Genomic DNA, 25,264 nt, shown 5'->3' on the forward strand with positions numbered 1-25,264 from the left:
TAACTAACTAATACTTGTAATAACGTTAGTTGACAGAACAATAATATTGACATGCACACAGGTAAAGTTTTCTGTAAGGATCATACGTCCTGAGGAAAGACGGTTACTCACAGGAGGGAAAGACAAAAATCATTTGTATTGAAAATAGAGTCGCTGAAATAATAAAATAGTTGTGGAGAAAAGCTTGTTATTGCTTTCCACATCGAATTTAGCTCTGATGATTATATTTGTATGATATCTGTATTTACTTCTAATGATCATAGTTATATTTGTATCATTATTGTATTTACTTCTAATAATTTAATTAATTTGTGTTTCGTTCTGATGCTGAGAATTATATTCATTATATTTGTAGTTTTAGGATCAATAATGGTACAGATAATTAAGAAAGGTGCAGTTTAAAGTTGTCAATACATTTGCATAATCAAATGTTACACAGGATCTTGGAACGTATATAGTTTTTAGTACTGTATTTGACTTTTCATTTAAATATTAGGCTTTTTTTTTTTATCTTCTAGTCCAACACCTTTCATTGTACTCTCTCCCCCGTGCTAACTTGCACATGACAGGAACTAAAAAACAAACGGTAACGGTTAGTGGCTTGATGGAGCAGCTGCTGATAATGAATCATAAAGGATTGTCGTTGAAGTTTTCAGCCAGTCAGAGTGAGGTGTCTGGTAAAAGGGAGTTTCCAAGTGCTGTAGCTGCAGGAGAAAAACTGTAAAGGCTTTGTTCTCAGACCAGCATGCATTACATTAAGTCAAACACCCCTCAGTCACCAGGCATATACTAAAGGCATGGTGACTCCTATTTAACACTAGAACACTAACGTCGGGTGATTTTTACCGGAGCAAGTGTAGTCATGGGATTTCCATTGTGTTGCTGCTGTCTGAGTGGAGTGGGTCCCCCATGATTGCTTTTTTTCGTTAAAAAAATAAAAGAAGAGTACTTCAAATTGCCATGTATTGTTGTACATTAATATATTTTGATGGGAAATCTTTTTTATCGGATATTTTATATCGGGTAAAATGTACCTGACGTTAGTGATGGTGTTATTAATTGTACGTTAGTGTTCTGGGGTTAACAACTCACAGTGCCTAATAATAATAATTCCTTTATTTTAATTGAGTTCCCTCATTAAGTAAAGAGGATGAAGAGAACAAACCAGTTCAGTTGCTTTAGAACGATTAAACTGTAAACAGACTATTATAAGCCACCTGTAAGCTGCCACATAGCGCAGGTGTAAGAAACAAAGCATGGCTGCAGAGAGGTTCTGATGCTGAGAATTATATTCATTATATTTGTAGTTTCAGGATCAATAATGGTACAGATAATTAATAAAGGTGCAGTTTAAAGTTGTCAATACATTTGCATAATCAAATATTACACTGCATCTTGGAACGTATATAGTTTTTAGTACTGTATTTAACTTTTCATTTAAATATTAGGCTCTTTCTTTCTTTTTTTTTACTATTTCACCGCTGAGCTGACCTGTATCTTCTAGTCTAACACCTTTCATTGTACTCTCTCCCCCGTGCTAACTTGCACATGACAAATACAATTATAGAAACAGGAACTAAAAAACAAACAGTAACGGTTAGTGGCTTGATGGAGCAGCTGCTGATGGTGAATCTTAAAGGAGTGTCGTTGAAGTTTTCAGCCAGTCAGAGTGAGGTGTCTGGTAAACGGGAGTTTCCAAGTTCTGTAGCTGCAGGAGAAAAACTGTAAAGGCTTTGTGTTCAGACCAGCATGCATTACATTATGTCAACACTGCACAGAGACACATGAAGTCGAACACACCTCAGTCACCAGGCATATACTAAAGGCATGGTGACTCCTATTTAACACTAGAACACTAACGTTGGGTGATTTTTACCGGAGCGAGTGTGGTCATGGGATTTCCATTGTGATGCTGCTGTCTGAGTGGAGTGGGTCCCCCATGATAGCTTTTTTTCGTTAAAAAAATAAAAGAAGAGTACTTCAAATTGCCATGTATTGTTGTACATTAATATATTTTGATGAGAAGTCTTTTTTATCGGATATTTTATATCGGGTAAAATGTACCCGACGTTAGTGATGGTGTTACTAATTGTACGTTAGTGTTCTAGAGTTAACAACTCACAGTGCCTAATAATAATAATTCCTTTATTTTAATTGAGTTCCCTCATTAAGTAAAGAGGATGAAGAGAACAAACCAGTTCAGTTGCTTTAGAACGATTAAACTGTAAACAGATGATTATAAGCCACCTGTTAGCTGCCACATAGCGCAGGTGTAAGAAACAAAGCATGGCTGCCAGAGAGTCCAATCAAATGTTTTAGGATTTCTTGCATGTGGCTTTTTACCTCTGTTTGTGCTTTGTAAATAGACTGACAGGTTTTATGTCTTTTACAGCTCTGCAGGTGATTGGAGGAAAAAGGACTGTGGTGCAAGAACGTACAGTTACATTCAACTGCGAACTTGTTGACAACACAGAGACTGTCAACCAGATTTCATGGCAGAGGACGACCAGAGTTAAAAAAGATAATTTTTTCTTGGCTGTTCGGAAAACAAATGGACCAGAGTATGTCAATGGACGCGATTATCGAATTCAGTTTATTGGGAGCTTCAATGAGCTTAATGGATCCATTCAGATCTCCAATGTCTCATTGCAGGATGAAGGCATCTACACTTGCATCTTCACTTTGTTCCCAAGCAGGAGTTACAAAACACATATACATCTGGATGTGCTCGGTAAAATTTGAATTTGGTTTAAAAATCTTTTGTGTGAATGAGAGAAGATTTCCTTCTTGGGCATGTTAACCTTTTGTGTCTGATAACTCTTTTAGTGCCTCCTGTCATACGTGTGAAGGATAACCTTCCTACTTTGGCTGATAAGGAAGTTTGCATTGCCACCTGCACGGCTGCTGATTCTAAGCCTCCGGCAAACGTGAGCTGGCTCACAGGTAGCTTAGCATACAACTTGAGGGAAACAGCCAACTCGACGCATCATGATGATGGTAAGACTACCACAGTCAGCTACCTGTTTGGAGTACCTGCCATGGATATCGACCAACAGGTGGTCCACTGTGTCGTCACCAGTCCAGCCCTGTTGAAAGAGACAGAGATCCCCTTTACTATACAAGTTTACTGTGAGTATACAAACACTCCTCTACCTCAGTTTCTGATGAGGCTTATTTCTCATTCACAACATCAATTATTTTTGAAAGATTACAGTTTTCCTAATGGTTAATTATATTGACGTCCCTGCACACCAAAGGTGTTTTCGAGCGCTGCTCTCATGTTGAAGGTGGTTGAATCTGTGCTGTGGATTACAGGACCCCTTGGTAAAATCTGTTGCCTGTTTTTAAATCATAATCACACGTTTCTTTGCAGAACATTATGGTGTTGCAGTGAAGTTGACCTTTGATGTTTTGGATGTAAAATATAATCCCTCCATCATTTTATCCATAATGCATTATCATTTTTTGGATAGTTTGCCCCTTCTAAACTCTCTCTACTCTCCATACGGCATTCCCTCTTTAGCAGACGAATTCTGTCATTTCCCGATGACATTAGTTTCGTCTATGATTTATTTTTGGAATGGCGCTGGTGCCACACTGCTGAGTTAAAATGATTCACTTTTTCATGGATTGATTATAAATCCTTAGAGAGCATTTGGAAGTGCTTAAGTACAGAGTACAGAACTCGGCAGCTGAGGATGAACATAGATAGCGTCTCCTAATGAGGCATTCGGTGCCATTTTGTCCTTGACCATCTTTCGTCACATAAAAAAACAAGAACAGACGTGAGAAATACGGGCCTTAAAAATGTTTTAATGAAAGCCTTTTGGATATACATTTATCAATTACAGCACTCAAATGAACAGTTTAATAACAGTTAGGAGGCATCATAATCATAGTTTAGCGAGATCATGAATGACACAATGGACCCTAAGCTGTGCCAAGTTGCAACCAAAAAAAACTGTTTTTCAAGTTTGATGATCCAAAACATTAAAATAAAAAGCCCATAGTAAGCAAGATAACCCTGTGCACAGTGGGATGGAGATCCACAAGTGCTTTTTAATATTTTTTCATATAAGACATAACACAGCTGGTTCTCCTTTGGTTTCTTGCAGTTGCGCCTATGGAAGTGAAAATTGGTGCAAATCCCAAAGAAGACTCATTTCAATGTGAGACTGATTCCAACCCCAAAGCAGAATTTAACTGGACCAGGTACAGTAATAAGAATCAGTCCATTTCAGTGGAAAATGTCTTAGCCCAACAAGAATATATTTATTTCATTTATCATATGAATTTGAATGTATTTTGTGTAACTGAAGTTACGTGAATAATCACAATTGCAACGAATCATTTCTAAATGCGGAGCATCTTACTCTGACATTTGTGTTCACTGTTCAAATTTAAGGAAATAATTCCAATTACATTTAGACCTGTATTATCCGTAGATATAAACAACAAATTCTTTAAAAACCCGAGCTCTATTGAGATCGACCACCTCGTCGATAGCTCTGCACACTCATTACAATTAACATTAGACTCCATAGCGCCTCTTAAAAAGAAAAATGTCAAACATAGTAAATTAGCTCCGTGGTATAATTCCCAGACAAATGAGTTAAAACAATTATCAAGGAAACTAGAGAGGAAGTGGCGCCCCAGCAACCATGTTGAAAATCTCTGGAAGAATAGTGTTAAAGTTTATAAGAAGGCCCTCCACAAAGCAAGAGCTGTCTACTATTCAAAACTAATAGAAGAAAACAAAAACAACCCTAGGTTTCACTTCAGCACTGTAGCCAGGCTGACAGAGAGTCATACCTCCACCGAACCAAGTATTCCTCGATCCCTAAATACTAATATCTTTATGACATTTTTTTTTCTTCTTTTTTTCACTTTATTTATTGGTTTTCACAATTGACCATGAAATCTCATACATACAGACGTATATGAACAAATCCCCCCCCCCCCCCCCCCCCACCCCAGGGGACAAACAGAAAAGAAAAATTAAATAATAGTAATAAAAAAAAATATATATATATATATATTTTTTTTATATATATATAGACATCATGTCATCAATAGAACAAAACAAACAAAACATAAAAAACAAAAGGTGTGTGTGACAGAACATTCGTGTGGTTTTCAGTAATGATAAATGACAATATATACTGTACATGACATATAGGACAAAACTTCACACTTGTTGAAGCAGGTATGTAATAAAAGGTTGCCATATCCTGCTGAAGTTATCATTAGGACATCGCAGAGCCAGTCTGATCTTTTCTAGCTTCAAGAGTTGCAGCGTATCTCTAACCCAATGTTTATAGGAGGGCGGGGCAGCCTGTTTCCAATTAAGTAAAATTAGTCTTCTCGCTAAGAGGGTGACAAAAGCAATGCGATCAGATTGTGCCCTAGGAAGATGGTCATCCTCACATTGGATACCAAATATAGCCGTGAGCGGGTTCGGCTTTATTGGCCTTTTAAATATCTTGGATAGGGCATCAAATATAGAGGACCAGTAACCCGAGAGTCTCGGACAAGACCAGAACGAATGAGCTAATGTTGCAGGTGAAAAATTGCATCTGTTACATGAATCATCAATTGTTGGATACATCTTTGCGATTCTAGCTTTAGACAAGTGCAGTCTGTGTGCTACTTTGAATTGAATTAGGCCATGTCTGGCACAGATTGATGAGGAGTGTATCCTTGTAAATATATCTGACCATTCAGTATCTGTGATTTGTAAATTCAGATCAGCCTGCCATGCTTCTCTCAATGCATCAAGAGATGCCGTCTGTAAAGATGAGAGTTTCATATACATAATGGATATTATACCTTTATTAGATGGAGCTGTTGGGAATAGAGTATCCATGGGCTGTTGTTCAGGGATTGCGGGAAATGATCTAGTTTGGTTACGAATCCAATCTCGGACCTGTAGAAATCTTAAAAAAATTGATTTTGGTAAATCAAATTTAGCTCTGAGCTGGTCAAATGAAGCAAAAATACCTGCTATGTACAGATCTTTAAATGAGACAATACCTTTCCCACGCCAGACTAAGAAAGAGTCATGCTCAAGTGAGGGGGGAAACTGATGATTTGCCACAATTGGGGCACAAAGCGAGCTAGCCTGCCAGCCGAAGTGTTTTCGCACCTGAGCCCATATACGCAGAGAATGATAGACAAGGGGGGCAGTAGAAGCACGGCGTGGTGTGATAGGCATTGCTGAATACAACAAGGCTGGGAGGGATAATGGGAGGCTCGCATCAGCCTCCATTTGGACCCAGGCAGGGGCTTCGTTGTTAGCATAGGTTTGAAGCCAATAAGCCAAGGCTCTCAGGTTACCTGCCCAATAGTATAATTGGAAATGAGGCAAAGCCATCCCACCCATCGATTTGGGTCTTTGTAAAAATTCCCTACGGATACGAGGTGGTTTCTTATTCCAAATGAAGTCAGAGATGATCTTATTGAGGTGTGAAAAAAAAGATTTGTTGATAAAGATTGGTATAGTTTGGAACAGGTATAAGAATTTGGGTAATATGTTCATTTTTATTAGGTTAATTCTGCCAGCTAATGAGATAGGAAGAGAAGACCATTTGTCGAAGGCCATCTTGGTGTGTTCTAAAAGAGGAGTAAAATTAAGTTTAAAGAGATCTGAGATTTTCCGAGTTACAACTATACCCAAGTATGTGAATTTGTCAGTAGTCACCTTAAAAGGATAGGAATTAAAAGAGAGTGATTGTGCAGCAGAGTTGACAGGAAAAAGCTCGCTTTTTGAAGCATTAATCTTATACCCAGAAAGCTCGGTAAAACGATCCAGTGTAGTCATAATGTGCGATAAAGTATTCTGGGGATCGCTAATATATAACAGTAAATCATCAGCATATAATGATAGCTTATGTTCTTTTCCACACCTTAATATGCCGCGAATCTCGGGTGAGGAGCGCAGTGATGCTGCGAGAGGCTCGATAGATATCGCGAATAAGAGGGGGGATAATGGGCATCCTTGTCTCGTGCCACGTTGCAACGGAAAAAAATCTTTATGACCTTTTTTAATGATAAAATTCTAACTATTAGAAATAAAATCAACCATCTCTTGCCCTCAATTGGCACTAATACCCTACCAACAACAGCAATCTCAGAAACGGCTGAGAATCCCTCCCATTACTTAGACAGCTTCTCTCTGATCACCCTTGATCAGTTTACCAAAATAATCTCAGGTTCTAAACCAACAACCTGTATCTTAGATCCGATTCCAACAAAGTTACTTAAAGAAATTCTGCCCCTAATTGATATTTCGTTACTTAATACAATTAATATGTCATTATCATCAGGTTATGTACCACAGTCTTTTAAAATAGCTGTAATCAAACCCCTTCTCAAAAAACCCACCCTAGACCCATAGGTTTAGGCAAATTACAGACCAATATCTAATCTCCCCTTCATGTCTAAAATCTTAGAAAAAGTTGTAGTCAATCAGCTGTGTAAGTTTCTCCAGGAAAATAATATATATGAAGACTTTCAGTCTGGGTTCAGAGCCAATCATAGCACAGAGACAGCCTTAGCAAAAGTCACTAATGCCTTTCTAATAGCTTCAGATCAGGGACTTGTGTCTGTCCTCGTTCTGTTAGATCTCAGTGCAGCATTCGACACACAATTGAACATCACATTTTATTACAAAGACTATAACAGTTAATTAACATTAATGGAACTGCCCGTACCTGGTTTAAATCTTATTTTTCTGATCGCTCTCAATTCGTGCAAATTAATGATGACTCATCTGTGCGCACCAAAGTTAACCATGGTGTTCCACTGGGCTCTGTGCTCGGCCTAATTTTATTCTCATTATATATGCTTTCACTAGGAAACATAATCAATTTCCACAGCTATGCGGTTGACACACAGTTCTACTTGTCATTAAAACCTGAACAAAGTAATCAAAGTAAACTTCGAGCATCGAGTCTCAAGGACATAAAAACCTGGATGACTCGCAATTTTCTCTTATTAAACTCAGATAAAACAGAGGTTATAATACTTGGCCCTAAACACCTTAGAGTTACATTATCTCAAGATATACACTATCGTTCAAAAGTTTGGGTTCACCCAGACAATTTTGTCTTTTCCATGAAAACTCACACTTTTATTTATCAAATGAGTTGCAAAATGAATAGAAAATACAGTCAAGACATTGACAAGGTTAGAAATAATGATTTTAATTTGAAATATTAATTTTGTTCTTCAAACTTTGCTTTCGTCAAAGAATGCTCCCACAACAACTCAATGGGTTTTAGATCTGGTGACTACGCTGGCCACTCCATTACAGACAGCATACCTGCTGTCTGCTTCTTCCCTAAATAGTTCTTGCATAATTTGGAGGTGTGCTTTGGGTCATTGTCCTGTTGTAGGAGGAAATTGGCTCCAATCAAGCGCTGTCCACAGGGTATGGCATGGCGTTGCAAAATGGAGTGATAGCCTTCCTTATTTAAAATCCCTTTTACCTTGTACAAATCTCCCACTTTACCAGCACCAAAGCAGCCCCAGACCATCACATGACCTCCACCATGCTGGACAGATGGCGTCAGGACTCTTCCAGCATCTTTTCACCTGTTCTGCGTCTCACAAATGTTCTTCTGTGTGATCGAAACACCTCAAACTTTGATTCGTCTGTCCATAACACTTTTTTCCAATCTGCCTCTGTCTATGTCTGTGTTCCTTGACCATATCAATCTTTTATTTTTATTGGCCAGTCTCAGATATGGCTTTTTCTTTGCCACTCTGCCTAGAAGGCCAGCATCCCGGAGTCGCCTCTTCGCTGTAAACGTTGACACTGGCGTTTTGCGGGTACCATTTAAAGAAGCTGCCAGTTGAGGACCTGTGAGGTGTCAATTTATCTTACTAGAGACTCTAATATACTTCTCTTCTTGCTGAGTTGTGCACCGGGGCCTCCCACTTCTCTTTCTACTCTGGTTAGAGCCCGTTTGTGCTGTTCTCTGAAAGGAGTAGTACACACCTTTGTAGGAAATGTTCTGTTTCTTCGCAATTTCTCGCATTGAATAGCCTTCATTTCTAAGAACAAGAAAAGACTGGCGAGTTTCACATGAAAGTTCTCATTTTCTGGCCATTTTTAGAGTATAATGGAACCCACAAATGTGATGCTCCAGATACTCAACTAGCTCAAAGGAAGGCCAGTTTTATAGCTCCTCTCAGCAGCTAAACAGTTTTCAGCTGTGCTAACATAATTGCACAAGGGTTTTTCAAGGGTTTTCTAATCGTCAATTAGTCTTCTAAGGCGATTAGCAAACCCAATGTACCATTAGAACACTGGAGTGATAGTTGCTGGAAATGGGCCTCTACACACCTATGTAGATATTTCATTAAAAACCAGACGTTTCCACCTAGAATAGTCATTAACCACATCAACAATGTACAGAGTGTATTTCTAATTAATTTAATGTTATTTTCATTGAAACAAACAGTGCTTTTCTTTGAAAAATAAGGACATTTCTAAGTGACCCCAAGCTTTTGAACGGTAGTGTAGCTGCGCTAGACGACATTGCCCTTGCTTCCAATGAAACAGTCAGGAGCTTGGGAGTGATCTTTGATCCTGATTTGTCCTTTAATTCACACCTAAATCAAATTTCTAGGACAGCCTTTTTCCACTTGCGTAATATCTAAAAAATTAGACATGTTACATCGAGACTGGACTATTGTAATTCATTACCAACAGGCTCCAGCAGTAAAGGCCGGCGCATGCTTCTGCGTTTTCACGGGCCTGCAAACACAAGAGCCCTTCCGGGTATTTTCTAACTATACGGCAAAGCTCTGAAGGCCTCACGCAGCCAACAAGGGATGTGATTGGTCTGCTAACTACGTCCTTTCCGGAGTCGCATTTCCGGTTTCATGCCATATAATACCGACAGAAACAACGAAAGATTTAGAAGAACGAATATGGACCAAATAGAAGAGCGTTTGGCAGAAGAGATCCGAAAGTATAATGACCTGTATAACCCGTCACTGACTGGCAGATTTGTCCGCCAGAAAAAGGCTATGAGGAGCAGCAGTGGCTATGTAAAGAAACAGTCGACGAAGAAGAAAGAAGGCGTCTCTAAGGTCGTCTTCGACAAAACACGTTACTCCGCCCAGTGTTCTGGCGGGGAATTGCTTTGTAACACGCGCAACGGTTTGAGAAGCATGAATGACAAAGAGTCCTTCGACACAGCTGCGTGAAAAGCCGCAGACGCAGTTGCAGCACGTGTCCTGATGAGAACCAAGAAAAGAGAGAACATTTCTCCAGTATTAGCATCGCTACACTGGCTTCTGGTAAATCTAGAGTAGAATTAAAAATTCTCCTCCTCACTTTCAAGGCCCTGAATAATATGGCGCCATTTTACCTTAAAGAACTGTTAGTACCCTATCAACCCACTAGAGCACTTCGCTCCCAGAATTCAGGCTTACTTGTCGTCCCTTAAGTCTCTTAAAGTACAGTAGGAGCCTGAGCTTTTAGCCATCAAGCCCCTCTCCTGTGGAATAATCTACCACTTTCAGTTCGGGAGGCAGACACCATCTGTTTGTTGTTCGTTCCTTCCTTTTTGATAAAGCTTATAGCTGGAGCTAATTAGTGCGGCAGAACGTTACTTTTCCTATGTTCTAAAATAGGAAGCGTTTAGTTTAAAAGGGCATAGAGGTATTGATGGCTGATCTACTGAGTGGGCCACATGGTTTTCATGGCACTACAATACAAACCAATAGCCAGTCAGATTTTTATATAATGGTGGATCCAGTATGGCGGATTTTATATCGTGCGGGCTGATCGCAGTGGTAATGGCGGATCCTGTGTCGCCTTGGCATCATATAATGGTGGTGGACCACGACCGAGGTCAGCGGCTGATGATGGATCCTAATAAGCGGCAGTGGACAATGACTGTGGACTATAGTGGATCCGATCTGGATGGCGGATCATAATCTTGCTGGCTGCTGACCATAGACTATGATTGCAGCAGGACTGCTTGACATATAGTATTGAAGTTATCCTTCAAAATGTTTACCCTCATCAATGCTGCTAAAAACTTTAATCTCGATGATGTTTTCCTACACCTGACATCTACTGCACTTCTGTCCGTCCTGGGAGAGGGATCCCTCACACATGTGGCTCTCTGTGAGGTTTCTACGTATTTTTACCCTGTTAAACGGGTTTTTAGTAGTTTTTCCTTACTCTTGTTGAGGGTTAAGGACAGAGGATGTCACACCATGCTCAAGTCCTATGAGACGAATTCTGATTTGTGAATATGGGCTATACAGATAAAATTTGATTGATTGGGCGGCGTGGCCTAGGGGGTAGAGTGGGCATTCTCCAACATGAAGGTTGCCGGTTCAATCCTCACTCTTCCCCATCTGCATGGCGAAGTGTCCTTGGCAAGATACTGAACCGCTAAATGGCCCCTCATAAATGTTGAGTGTACTAAAAATGTAAGTCGCTTTGGACAAAAGCGTCAGCTAAAATGACATGTAATGTAATGTAACATGTAATGATTGCTTGACATGAGTCCAGTGCATGTCTGAAAGCAGCTATACAGACACAGGCACTTATAGTCACACTGGATTAAATATCATTTTACTTCACCATCAGAAATGACATATAATTTGCATACAGAGTGAATACGTGAGTGTAGCGACTTTGTGAAAACAAACGTGTCACTGAGGGGCTGAGTTAGGGCCTAATCATTTGAATGACGCACTGATCCAAAAATCACTGCAATCTGTTAAAATACGTTTAAACTTCAATTAAAGAAAAAGAAGATCATCTTATTGAAGCATGTACTTACGGAAAGTAGCGGGTTGCATGTCAAAGTTTTAGCGGTCAACAAAAAATACAGCGTCCCCACTCACCCTCTCTCCGTCCTACAGAGGTGCACAGGTGCTTATATAAACTATAACCCCGCCCCTATCCTTATGACCTATTTCCTTCCAAATTAATATGATCACAAGTAAACAATAAAGAATACAAATAATATTCCCAAAATACAAATCCAAAACATCTTATATCATAACCAACATAAGACTAAAGACTTTTTACTTATTTATGGCTCCAGCAGTTAGATATAATTACAAGTCACAGGAAAAGCTTTCAGGATGTATTTTAATAGAAGGTGTGAACAGTGCTTAAAACTTGTAATTATGACTTATAAACTACTTGAAATTCTAGAGACAGCTAGAATCTAAAGTTATCATCTGGTCAGTTGCACATCTCTACAGCGTGACACATGTTGTGTCTCTACAGCAGTCGTCACTTGGCTCCATGTATGATACTCATTCTTGTTTTCTCTGCCTCAGAGTTGGCAAAGCGTGGCCTCAGTCTGGTGTCAGAGTAGAGGGTGGAACGCTGCAGTTTCTGACCAGGAGCTCTGACCTGAATGGCCTCTACCAGTGTAAGGCATTTAACTCACATGGAAGAAGCATTGTTTACATCTTTAGATCTGTGATTTCAGGTGAGGTCTAGTTTTGCATTCTGTGTTTGAATCTGTTATGAATGTTGCCATCTTTTCTGAGTGTGTGTCTGCCAGTGTGTCTCCTAATTTAAAAAAAAAAGCGATTGGAATCAAAAAAATTATTTCTCCCCTGAATTAATGATAAAGTTGGACATCAGGACTGCTGCAGGTATTTAGTCAGGATTCCTCTCATTCGCCTTATGTCAAGGTTTTTCTACAAGGGATAGTTCACCCAAAATAATAAAACAACCTCCAAACTGCTTGTGTGCTGTCATCCAAGTGTCCGCAATCGCCGACTTCAAATCATTTACACCATGTTTTTAAGCCCTAAAGTCCACCGGAAAAAGCTATTGAGCGTTAGCACGTCCGACGGTCTGTGAATGCACCTTTTAGAAAGATACCAGCTGATATTTAGGCTTAAAACTGTAAATTACATTGTTTCGAGACGAATTCGAGTGTTGGGGCTTGGGGACACCTGGAAATGTAAATTGTTTGTGTGTGTGTATTTGTACTTCATCACCAAGTTGCAGTGCACGCTGAAACACTACAGAGCTCAACATGTACCAATCAGTCACTAAATCCCTGACCACAGTGACAAGTTTTAGGGAGATAAGCTGACAGTATTTCCTCTAACTGTGTTCTTCCTTCTTCTTTGTTTTTTTCTCCCTACAGAATCCTGCATTGTTTGTTGGATCTTATTTGCTCTTCTGATCGTCCTTATCGTAGCAGCAGCAACGTGGTGTCTTTATAAATCTGACAAACTTCCATTTTTAGGTTCAAGGTACCAAGTTTAGTAATACTGTATTTTATATCTAATTATTGTATCTCCTATTAACTGATGTTTGATTGTTTAGGAGAGTCCCGGTCACACGTGGGGAGGCGGAGGTGATAAATCCTGACGAGGCGACTTTATGAGTACTGGCTTCGAGACGCAGAATAAACGGTAATACAGGCAGAGATAGAAGAAACGTGTCATATTTAATTTGCTGCAATACTCTTTGGCTCCTAAGTTTCCCTCAAATGTAAATTTACAACATTAATTATTAATAAAACTATTTCTCATGCAGTTATTAGGGGTATTTTATGATAACAATACATTTCATAATAGCTGTTGCTTTGAAAATTCATGATATTTTCTTTCTTACATTTTGTGTCTTAGGGAGCATGACACCACCTCTGCTACACACATGTTAATCGTGTGAACTGGTGCAACAGCTCAGGTGCATCAGTTAAACCCCTGCTTTTCAAAGTGGGGGTCCCGACCCCCAAGGGTATGCCAAGGGAGTCACGGAAACTGTCAGGGAAATGTTGCAATAAACATAGAATTATTATTATTATTAAATTAAATATGTTTTTATACTGGCTTTTATGTATACACACACACTCCAGTTTATATATATATATATATATATATATATATATATATGTGTGCTTATGGTTGATATTACTGTACAGAAAGGACAAGATGTTTTTAATATAAAAAAGTTATTAATAAAAATGAGGGAACTATATTAAGAAGTTGTATATTTGATATTTGCCATCATGTCGCACGTAATTTTAAATTAGTTTGCAACTGGGGGTCCCGGCCAGAGGCTTATGCTATATGGGGTTCCTAAGCATGGAAAAGTTTGGGAACCCCTGAGTCCAAGGGATAGTTGACACAAAAATTGAAATTAACTCCCTCGATAGAGGGGTGAGTGAAGTGTTCACAAAACATTTTTGGAGGGCCAGTAGTTTGTAGAGGATCATGCAGCACGTTCACATATACACACGAAACTAAGATACACTAGAAAAATCTGAGGAATATCTATACGTACACTCTAGTTATTTTGTTTATTTTTTCCTTGACACATCTGATGTGATAAGAAACTGAGTTAGGCGGTGGTCTAGTGGCAGAAACTTGGACTATGGGCAGAGAAGGTCTCTGGTTCGTCTCTGGTTCGACTCCACGGAGAGACAACAAAAGACGAACCTGGATTGATCTGTCCAAAAATCCAAGAGTCTCCCTACCCTGTCTAGTGCCCCTGAGCAAGGCACCTTACTCCCCCAACATCTGCTCCCCGAGCGCCTGTACGCGGCTGCTCACTGCTCTGTGTGTACTGCACAAGATGGGTCAAAAGCAGAGATTAAATTTCCCTACCTGCATGAGTGTGCCTTTGCATGACTGTGCATGTGTTTGGGATGAATAAATGCATCTTAATCTTAATCTTATATGATTATATGGTATCAAAAAACTAAATCTATATGGAAACTGACTCTAACCTGGTTCTGTATGTAAACAAACTGACTGAGAAATTTGAAAAGGAATCTTTAAAACATAAAGTGATAAAAGTATTAAATACACAAGTTCAAGCTATAAAACAAACGTGAAATAAAATAATACAAAAGTGAAAGCCAGAGACATCAAAAATAAGTGTAACAGAATAATTATGTGTTTATACTTATAATGCCTGTCTTGAATAGAACTCAACTGAAGCTGAGTGAGAGTATTGTATTTACCTCAAGTGGTTACGAAGTTCACTGGATATTTTTTGGATCTGTCAGGACAAGGCAGTGTGGAACAAGCTTTCAATACGTTTCCAATCAATCAGTTGCTTGGTTGAGTACCTCAACTGAAGTGAGACTGAAGTCAACAGTGATGTTCTTTGTTACATCAATACAAAGAAGAGAAAAAAGGATAAGATGAAGTCTTTACAATTCTGTCGAATGATCTGAGAAAGAAATGCAACACCAGCTCCAAAATGCACCAACGCATGTTAGCTCGGTACAGAACAACCTCTCCCTCTCTTGCCAAATCAAATATGAAGGTGTTCTCCATCTTAAGTTGGCATGCTAGCATTTGATATTTATCAGTATCATTATTTATACTTATGATATTTCACAATTTTTTACTCGTTAAACTTTCATTCTGGGGGGATTCTGTGGGTTGATACTTTTCATTCAGGTAAACCAGTAGGCCATTAAACACTAATATTAAAGGATTCATTATCTGGGCAGCTTTCAAATTTCTTAATAGTTTTGGTTTCAGATTTAGTCTTTAGTCATAATGTTTTTTATTCTTTTAACTTATTTTTATTTTGCTAGCCTATTTATTCTTTCTTATTTATTAAGGCTTTATATCTTTATTTCATGATCAAACATTACTAATACGTCCTGGTTTTGAAACTAGATTGTTTGCACAGCAGTTTGTTGCTTAATCAAAAAAAAATACTGTGAACGAGAAAATGATGGAGAGGAGAAACATTTATTTTAGATGCACAAAAACTCTGTATTAGTGTGGACGACAGATGTAAACATAGCGGAAGGATGTTTTAATACAATCGTAGTAGTGTGGATGTAGCCTATGTTTATGTGTCCTGTAAGTTTAAAGTGAGGGGGATGGTAAACTACTGCTTCTTTTTTTTGTTTTCTTTAATCAGCAAAGTAACCAAATTTTTTCTATCTTTTTGCTTTTTAAAGACTGAAAACATTGATGCATAGTGTGCTCTGTTTGTTTGCCTACATGTTTTTAAGGAATCAAATATACCCTTTCAATGACGTGCTGAAATGTTTTTTGCATGTTCTGTGCCTTAACATTTAACACTGAACCCTTGCGTGTTTTAAAGTTACAGTATATCTCCTGTCAACTTTTGCACTAGTTGGGATAACTGTCATTTGCACTTATATTACAATAAAAGACGAGATAAGCATTACAAGGAATGTTTTACAGTGTGTTTACTCTACACCCACCGTCCTTGATGGTGAATATTACTTCAGGAAAAGAGTTTTCCCTGTATCACATAGTATTTCATGGGTTAAGGGTTGCTAACTCTGGTAAAGGGCAGAGTAAATAGCAGCTGTCACAAGCCAGTCTTGGGGAAACAAAAAGTCTTTGTTGGAACTCTGCATTTAAGTCGGGTGAATAGCCACTGTTCTGACACCAGAGGAAAAAATAGCATTTAGAATGAGTTTGTTTTTAACATGTGGATGTAGAGCAGTGGGTTTTTGATCACCACCACCGTCACATCTTTCACTACACACCAATTCACGTTTTCTTTTCTCGTCTGTCTGAATACAAAACACATGACCTTATGTGCACTGAAATGGTTAATGGTGTTTCTTCCTGTCTACACTGGTGGAGTTGCATTACTTGGATGGCTCAGGTTACCAACTTTGTTGAACTTTAGAATCACTTTTTATACCACAGGCTGTAAATAAAGATGGACACACAAGTTTCCATGTCCTCCCACAATCAAGAAATTAATAAATAAGAAATCTTTCCTATACAAGCCCTGTCATCTTGCACATTTGGAGCGAGAGTCTGAAACTAAACTTGTCAGAAACATTACACTTGAACAAACATCAGTGTGAAAGGAACTACCTGAAATGACAGAAGCCATCTTTGAGAGTAACTCATTTTGGTCAATGTCCCATTTAACAACATGGAGGAGACAGGATTTTGGACCTACACTGCAGCCGGCCAGGCATTGTTTTCATCTTTAGATCTATGATTTCAGTTAAGGTCTAGTTTTTGCATTCTGTGTTTGAATCTGTTATGAATGATGCCATCTTCTCTGAGTGTGTGTCTGTGTGTGTCTCTTAATTTAAGAAAGAAAGGATAGGAATCCAAAAATATATTACTCCACTAAAATAATAATAAAGTTGGACATCAGGACTGCTGCATGTATTTAGTCCTTGGCTGGGACACCTCCAGGTAAGGAGGGCCCCGGGCATAGTGCAAGTCAAGGTTCCCACTGTCATGCTACCTGCATAAATACACTTTCTTTTCTTGCAGAAGTCCTGTTGTCTTATTTTCTATGCACAATTCTGCCAGAAAATTAACCTTGACAAGACTGAACTACTTTTCCTCCCAGGGAAAGCCTCTCCCACCGACGACCTGACTATTAACTTTGACAACTCTGTTTTAACCCCCACTCAGACTGCTAGGAACCTGGGTGTGACACTCAATAGCCAGCTCTCCCTTACTGCCAACATTAATGCAACAACACGGTCCTGTAGATTCATGCTGTACAACATCAGTAGAACATGTCCCCTTCTCACTGAGAATGCGGTTCTGGTCCAGGCTCTTGTCATCTCACGCCTAAACTACTGTAACTCCCTCCTGGCAGGTCTACTTGCTAGTGCCATTCGACCTTTGCAGCTCATCCTGAATGCAGCAGCTCGACTGGTCTTAAACCTAAATTCACTCACACTACTCTGCTCCTCCGCTCCCTTCACTGGTTAACAGTGGCTGCCCGCATCTTGTACAAAACATTAGTACTTGCGTACCGTGCTGCGAGCGGATCGGGTCCAGTCTCCATCCAGGACGTGGTCAAACATTACACCTCCTGTCCATTCACTCCGCTCTGCTTCGGCCAATGGGCTTGTTGCAGCCTTACTGCGAGCTAGACACTCATCAATATCACGACTGTTGAAGGTTTACACATCTTCCGCCGCAAACTAAAAACACACCTCTTCTGACTATATCTTGAATACAATTTTAATTAACAATTTAGTTGCACTTAAATGGCACTTACTTATAGCACTTTCTATTTTTGCTTTTGAAGAAATTGTACTTTCTTGATTCTTGTAGTTCTGGGTTCTTACCCTCATGGTTGAATTCACTTATTGTGAGTCGCTTTGGATAAAAGCGTCAGCTAAATGAAATGTAATGTAATGTACCTTGAGTTGTGTTGCTCCTCTTTGGTATCACTGCAGCTGTTTGCCTCCACAGGCGAGTTACAGCTTTTAACTGTGGCTCTGGGCAGAAGCTGATGTGGATCTGTCAATTAAAGAATCATTGCAGAAAGTTGAAATAGCAGATCTGGCAGAATATGTAGACAGACATCCTAAGAAATGATGGAGAAACCATGTTAATACTTACACTGATGGTTCAAGGGATCCAGAAAGCAATAGAGTGGGATTTGATTCATACATCCCCCATATTCAAATCTGTCAAAGTAGACTACCAGATGGGATTTCAATATTCACTGCAGAGTTAAATGCTTTATTGTAGGGTCTGTGGTGGGTGGGAGATGGAGGCTGGGATGACGTTGTACTGTGCACAGGTTCCTTATCTGCCCTAGTGGCATTGGTGGGGGGAGAGGGAAACGGAGCTAGTCCAGATATAATTAGGGAGATGTTATTGATGGTCTCTGAATTGGAGAGACAGACAGAAAAGGGCAGCAAAGGCAAGTTTAGCAGAAATACAGTGGATGTGCAAGTGCCACTTGAAGGATGGAGTTTCGTAGCATCATCAGTGAGAGGGCGAATCAGATATGGCAGCAAGGGTGGGATGGAGACATCAGAGGAAGAAAGCTATACAACATCCAAGCATCAGTTAAGCCTGTCAATAGCATATCCATGCCTCAAATAGATAAAATCAATCTGATGAGGTTAAGACTCAGGCATTGTGGACTAGCAAGTGGGTTGGTGCTTGTGGGAAAACACAGAGATGGAAACTGTGACAACTGTGGAGTCCTGGAGTCTGTCCAACATATTCTGATGTATTTTCCACTCTATGCCAAAGAAAGGAGGGAGCTTTTGATAGGATAAGGCACTTATCTGTAAAAAAAAAACTGTTTGGTGATGGGATGTACAAGAAGCAGAGAGCTGGGGAAGTCTTGCACTTCCTTAAAATTACAAGTTTATATCGCATGAACTGCCGTGAGGATTCCCTACCGTTTGGTGGCAGTACAGCACTAAATAGTGCACAGTCTGCTGGAAAGAAGAAGAGAAAGGGGAAGTTCCCCTGCGGATGAGAAAGATTAAGAAGACATATTAATGGATAATCGGAGAAACTCAACAACATGTGGCTAATGTTATTGTTCATCCTGAACGCGAACACACAGACAAACGGTGAGATGCGCCTCCTCTTTAACTGTCACCTTGAATTACCTTTACTGAGGCAGGGAGCACGAAGAGAGAGGGGACAAAGGCTCCATGACAACACGTCATGATAATAGGCTAGTTAAGCTAATGATAATAATACTAATACTTGTAATAACGTTAGTTGACAGAACAATAATATTGACATGCACACAGGTGAAGTTTTCTGTAAGAATCATACGTCCTGAGGAAAGACGGTTACTCACAGGAGGGAAAGACAAAAATCATTTGTATTGAAAGTAGAGTCGCTGAAATAATATAATAATCGAAGAGAAAAGCTTGTTAGTGCTTTCCACATCGTATTCAGCTCTGATGATAATATTTATATTTGTATGATATCTGTATTTACTTCTAATGATCATAGTTATATTTGTATCATAATTGTATTTACTTCTAATAATTTAATTCATTTGTGTTTCGTTCTGATGCTGAGAATTATATTCATTATATTTGTAGTTTCAGGATCAATAATGGTACAGATAATTAAGAAAGGTGCAGTTTAAAGTTGTCAATACATTTGCATAATCAAATGTTACACAGGATCTTGGAACGTGTATAGTTTTTAGTACTGTGTTTGACTTTTTATTTAATATACGGGTCTTTCTACATTTTTTTCACTAATTTCACCGCTGAGCACCTGTTTCTTCTCGTCCAACACATTTCATTGTACTGTTGCCCACGTGCTAACTTGCACATGACAAATACAATTTTAGTTACTACAGATGAAAACGGAAACGGTTAGTGGCCGACTGTAAAAAATAACTGTAAAAAGGAAGTCAAATAAGCATCTCATCCTCAGCATCTGCTGATTATGAATCTTCAGAGAGTGTCGTTGGAGCTTTCAGCCAATCAGAGTGAGGTGTCTGGTAAAAGGGGGTTTCCAAGTGCTGTAGCTGCAGGAGAAAAACTGTAACCGCTTTGTGTTCAGACCAGCATGCATTACATTATGTTAACACTGCACAGAGACATATGAAGTCGAACACACACCAGTCACCAGGCATATACTAAACGCATGGTGACTCCTATTTAACACTAGAACACTAACGTCGGGTGTTTTTTACCCAGGTGAGTGTGGTCAAGGGATTTTCATTGTGTTGCTGCTAACTGAGTGGCGTGTGTCCTTGGGTAGCTTCACTGACGTCATAGAAGGTCGGCTAGTTTCCCTGCTCCCATCCCTGTTTTTTTCAATAGGCACGTGTTCGGGTGATTTTCACCCGACGTGGTGACAGAGGGTACTATATTTGTTTAATATAATATAAGTTGTAAATGATGCAGGGAGACGGTGCCTTCACCGGACATGTACCGAGAACGGCTGGACCGAAGAACAAGTTCACAGCTCTATTATTAATTTTTTTAGGGATTTTTCTTTAACAACTGCCTAAGTTTTCACAAATTTTAGAGCCTTTTCATAGGTTCCCCCGTGATACCTTTTTTGTTTTATGAGGTGTTGTATCGAGGAAAATAAAGGAAGAGAATTCAAATTGCCTGGAATTGTTACACATTCATATATTTTGATGAGAAGTATTTTTTATCGGGTATATTATATCGGGTAAAATGTACCCGACGTTAGTAATGGTGTTACTAATTGTACGTTAGTGTTCTAGGGTTAACAACTCACAGTGCCTAATAATAATAATCCCTGCCCTCGGTTTTCACAGCCAATATATTTGAATTGAATTCAGGGATATTAATTTTACTCATTCAGTAAAGAAGATGAAGAGAACAAACCAGCTAAGTTGCTTTAGAACAATTCAACCTGTTAGCTGCCACGTAGCGCAGGTGTAAGAAACAAAGCATGGCTGCCAGAGAGTCCAATCAAATGTTTTAGGATTTCTTTCATGTGGCTTTTTACCTCTGTTTGTGCTTTGTAAATAGACTGACAGGTTTTATGTCTTTTACAGCTCTCCAGGTGATTGGAGGAAACAGGACTGTGGTGCAAGGACGTACAGTTACATTCAACTGCGAACTTGTTGACAACACAGAGACTGTCAACCAGATTTCATGGCAGAGGACGACCAGAGTTAAAAAAGATAATTTTTTCTTGACTGTTCGGAAAACAAATGGACCAGATTATGTCAATGGACGCGATGATCGAATTCAGTTTATTGGGAGCTTCAATAAGCTTAATGCATCTTTCCAGATCTCCAATGTCTCATTGCAGGATGAAGGCATCTACACTTGCATCTTCACTTTGTTCCCCAGTGGAACTCACAACACACATATACATCTGGATGTGCTCGGTAAAAATTGTATACGGTTAAAACATCTATTGTGTGAATTAGAGAAGATTCCCTTCTTGGGCATGTTAACCTTTTGTGTCTGATAACTCTTTCAGTGCCTCCTGTCATACGTGTGAAGGATAACCTTCCTACTTTGGCTGATAAGGAAGTTTGCATTGCCACCTGCACGGCTGCTGATTCTAAGCCTCCGGCAAACGTGAGCTGGCTCACAGGTAGCTTAGCAGACAACTTGAGGTCAACAGCCAACTCCACACATCATGATGATGGTAAGACTACCACAGTCAGCTACCTGTTTGGAGTACCTACCATGGATATCGACCAACAGGTGGTCCACTGTGTCGTCACCAGTCCAGCCCTGTTGAAAGAGGCAAAGATCCCCTTTACTATACAAGTTTACTGTGAGTATACAATCACTCCTCTACCTCCGTTTATGATGAGGCTTATTTCTCATTCACAACATCAATTATTTTTGAAAGATTACAGTTTTCCTAATGGTTAATTATATTGAAGTCCCTGCACACTCAAAGGTGTTTTCGAGCGCTGCTCTCATGTTGAAGGTGGTTGAATCTGTGCTGTGGATTACAGGACCCCTTGCATCCCACTGGTAAACACTGTTTCCTGTTTTAGAATAATAATCAAAAAACTCTATTTTTGCAGAACATTATGATATAACATATAATCCCTCCACCATTTTACCCATGACGCATTATTATTTTTTGGATTGTTTGATCTTTCTGCACATTCTCTCAGGCAAACTCTTTCATTTCCCAATGACATTAGTTTAGTCTATGATTTCTGTTTGAATGTCTCTGGTGCCACACTGCCGATGTAAATTGATTCACTTTTTCATGGATTGATTATAAATCCTTAGAGAGCATTTGGAAGTGCTTAAGTACAGAGTACAGAACTCGGCAGCTGAGGATGAACATAGATAGCGTCTCCTAATGAGGCATTCGGTACCATTTTGTTCTTGTATCATCTATGGTCACATCATAAAACAAACAATCTCGATCTGACAGGTTAGTATCAACAATCTTGTTAACAAAAATATCTAAACCTTTGGAGATCACTAAATCTAATCTGTGGTCGTGGTTATGAGTTGGAACAGCGATATGTTCAGTAAAATCCAAAGGGTTCAGAAGTCGCATGAAGTCCATGACCTTGCAGGCCGAGATGATTTGACCCTGATTGACTTACTCTGTGTGAGAAGTAGCAGTCTGTACTGAAATCTCAGAAAACAGCATTCTTTTAAAAGCAGCCGATTCACTTTAAACGTGGACAGACATGAGAAATACAAGCTTTAAAAATATTTTTAATGAAAGCCTTTTTTATATACATGCATCAATTGCAGCAGACAAATGATTTTTGAACAGTTTAACAACAGTTAGGAGGCTAAGCTAATCCTTTATTTGTCCCACAACAGTATAATCAGTGAGTCATCATGGTTAAGCAAGATCATGAATGTCACACTGGACCTCTGTAAAGACTAAAGGCCAGCGCATGCTTCTGCGTTTTCAAGGACACACAAGGGCCCTTGCTCACCTCTTGTGTGCTTGCGTGCGTCGCCCAATTTTTCTAACTATACGGCAAAGCTACACAAGCCTCACGCAGCCCGCGAGGCTGTGATTGGTCTGCTAACTACATCCTTTCCGGAGTCACATTTCCGGTTTCATGCCCCATAATACCAGCGGAAACCACGGAAGATTTAGATGAACGAATATGGACCAAATAGAAGAGCGTTTGGCAGAAGAGATCTGAAAGTATGACCACTTGTATAACGGAAGATATGGGACAAATTTGACCGCCAGAAAAAGGCTACGAGAAGCAGCAGTGGCGATGTAAATAAACAATCGTAGACGACTGCCACACACAAAGAAGGTCGTCTTCGACAAAAAACTTTACTCCGCCTAGTGTTCTGGCGGTGAATTGCTTTGGAAAACGCACAACCCTTGGAGAACCAATAATTAAAACGAGTCCGTCGACACAGCTGCGTGAAAAGCCGCAGTTGCAGAAGCATGCGCCGGACTTAACACTGAGCTGTGCTAAGTTGCAATCCCAAAAAAATGAACCTGAAACATTTGAATAAAAGGCCACAGTAAACAAGGTAACCCTGTGCACAGGGGGATGAGATCCACAAGTGGTGTTTAACCTTCGGTTTCTTGCAGTTGCGCCTGAGGAAGTGAGAATTGGTGCAATTCTCAAAGAAGACTCATTTCAATGTGAGACTGATTCCAACCCCGAACCAGAATTTAACTGGACCAGGTACAGTAATTGGAATCATCCATTTCAGTGGAAAATGTATAAGCCCAAGAAGAACATATTTAGTTCAGTTATTGTATGAATTGGATGCGTTTGAATTGTATTTTGTGTTACTGAAGTAAGGAGAATGGATTGTAACGAATCATTTCTAAAGGTGTTGGATGAAGTCCTTAGAAACTACGGCATGTCTCACTCTGACGTTTGTGTTCACACATGATCAGCAGAGTCCAGTGCATGTCTGAAAGCAGCTATACAGACACAGGCACTTATAATCACACTGGGTTAAATATCATTTGACTTCACAGACAGAAATGACATATATCACGGAAATAGCGGGTTGTGTGAGGAAGTTTTAGCGGTCAACAAAAACGGCGTCCCCTCTCTCCCTCTCTTCCTCTTCCACAGGTGCACTGGTGCTTATATAAACTATAAGCCCCGCCCCTATCCTTATGACCTATTTCCTTCCAAATAATATGATCACAAGTCAACAATAAATAATACAAATAATATTCCCCAAATAAAATTCATTACATCTTATATTATAACTAGCAAAAAAATATAAATCTTTTTAAAACTTATTTATGGCTCCTTCAGTGAGATCCAATCACAGGTCACAGGATACACATTCAGGATGCATTTTAGTACCAGGTGTGAACAGGGCTAAAAACTTCTAAGTATGACTTATGAACTACTTGAAATTCTAGAGACAGCTAGAATCTAAAGTTATCATCTGATTAGTTGCACATCTCTACAAGCGTGACACATGTTGTGTCTCTACAGCAGTCGTCACTTGGCTCCATGTTTGATACTCATTCTTGTTTTTCTCTGCCTCAGAGTTGGCAAAGCGTGGCCTCAGTCTGGTGTCAGAGTAGAGGGTGGATCACTGCAGTTTCTGACCAGGAGCTCTGACCTGAATGGCCTCTACCAGTGTACCGCATTTAACTCGCATGGAAGAAGCATTGTTTACATCTTTAGATCTGTGATTTCAGGTGAGGTCTAGTTTTGCATTCTGTGTTTGAATCTGTTATGAATGTTGCCATCTTTTCTGAGTGTGTGTCTGCCAGTGTGTCTCTTAATTAAAAAAAAAAGTGATTGGAATCAAAAAATGTATTTCTTTAAATTTATGATAAAGTTGGACATCAGGACTGCTGCAGGTATTTAGTCAGGATTCCTCTCATTCGCCTTCTGTCAAGGTTTTCTTCAAGGGATAGTTCACCCAAAATAATAAAACAACCTCCAAACTGCTCGTGTGCTGTAATCCAAGTGTCCGCAAGCCCCAACATTCAAATTCTACTTCAAATTAGATCATTTACACCATTTTTTAAGCCCTAAAGTCCACCGGAAGTTGCTAAGCTAATGGGCGTTAGCACGTCCAACCGTGAATGCACCTCGTAGAAAGATATCAGCTGACATTTAGGCTTA

The 25,264-nt window shown here is 39.5% G+C and overlaps 1 protein-coding gene and 1 long non-coding RNA gene across 5 annotated transcripts in view; one reads left to right on the forward strand and one right to left on the reverse strand.

The window, feature by feature from the left end:
• The window catches only part of LOC128456485 (nectin-4), a 28,065-nt gene that overhangs the window by 456 nt on the left and 2,345 nt on the right, over positions 1-25,264 (forward strand). Inside the window, exons 2-8 of one of the 4 annotated variants that reach the window (XM_053440679.1) lie at positions 2,393-2,731; positions 2,827-3,129; positions 4,116-4,212; positions 12,322-12,476; positions 13,149-13,257; positions 13,331-13,419; positions 13,636-16,171. In XM_053440679.1, the coding sequence (XP_053296654.1) occupies positions 2,393-2,731; positions 2,827-3,129; positions 4,116-4,212; positions 12,322-12,476; positions 13,149-13,257; positions 13,331-13,391 (1,064 nt within the window). In that variant the 3' untranslated portion in view covers positions 13,392-13,419; positions 13,636-16,171. Of the gene's footprint in view, positions 1-2,392; positions 2,732-2,826; positions 3,130-4,115; positions 4,213-12,321; positions 12,477-13,148; positions 13,258-13,330; positions 13,420-13,635; positions 16,172-19,152; positions 19,314-21,244; positions 21,584-21,678; positions 21,982-23,748; positions 23,846-24,676; positions 24,832-25,264 lie in introns of those variants that run through there. The other 3 variants (XR_008341850.1, XM_053440677.1, XM_053440678.1) reach the window with 3 other exon arrangements.
• Positions 252-19,211, reverse strand: LOC128456490 (uncharacterized). The gene is made up of 4 exons (XR_008341851.1): positions 18,340-19,211; positions 18,138-18,237; positions 3,021-3,086; positions 252-1,708 (listed from the first exon to the last, which is right to left on the reverse strand). It is a non-coding gene; the product is annotated as an uncharacterized LOC128456490 (long non-coding RNA).

This window comes from Pleuronectes platessa, chromosome 14 (genome assembly GCF_947347685.1).
Source record: "Pleuronectes platessa chromosome 14, fPlePla1.1, whole genome shotgun sequence".
NCBI lineage: Eukaryota > Metazoa > Chordata > Actinopteri > Pleuronectiformes > Pleuronectidae > Pleuronectes > Pleuronectes platessa.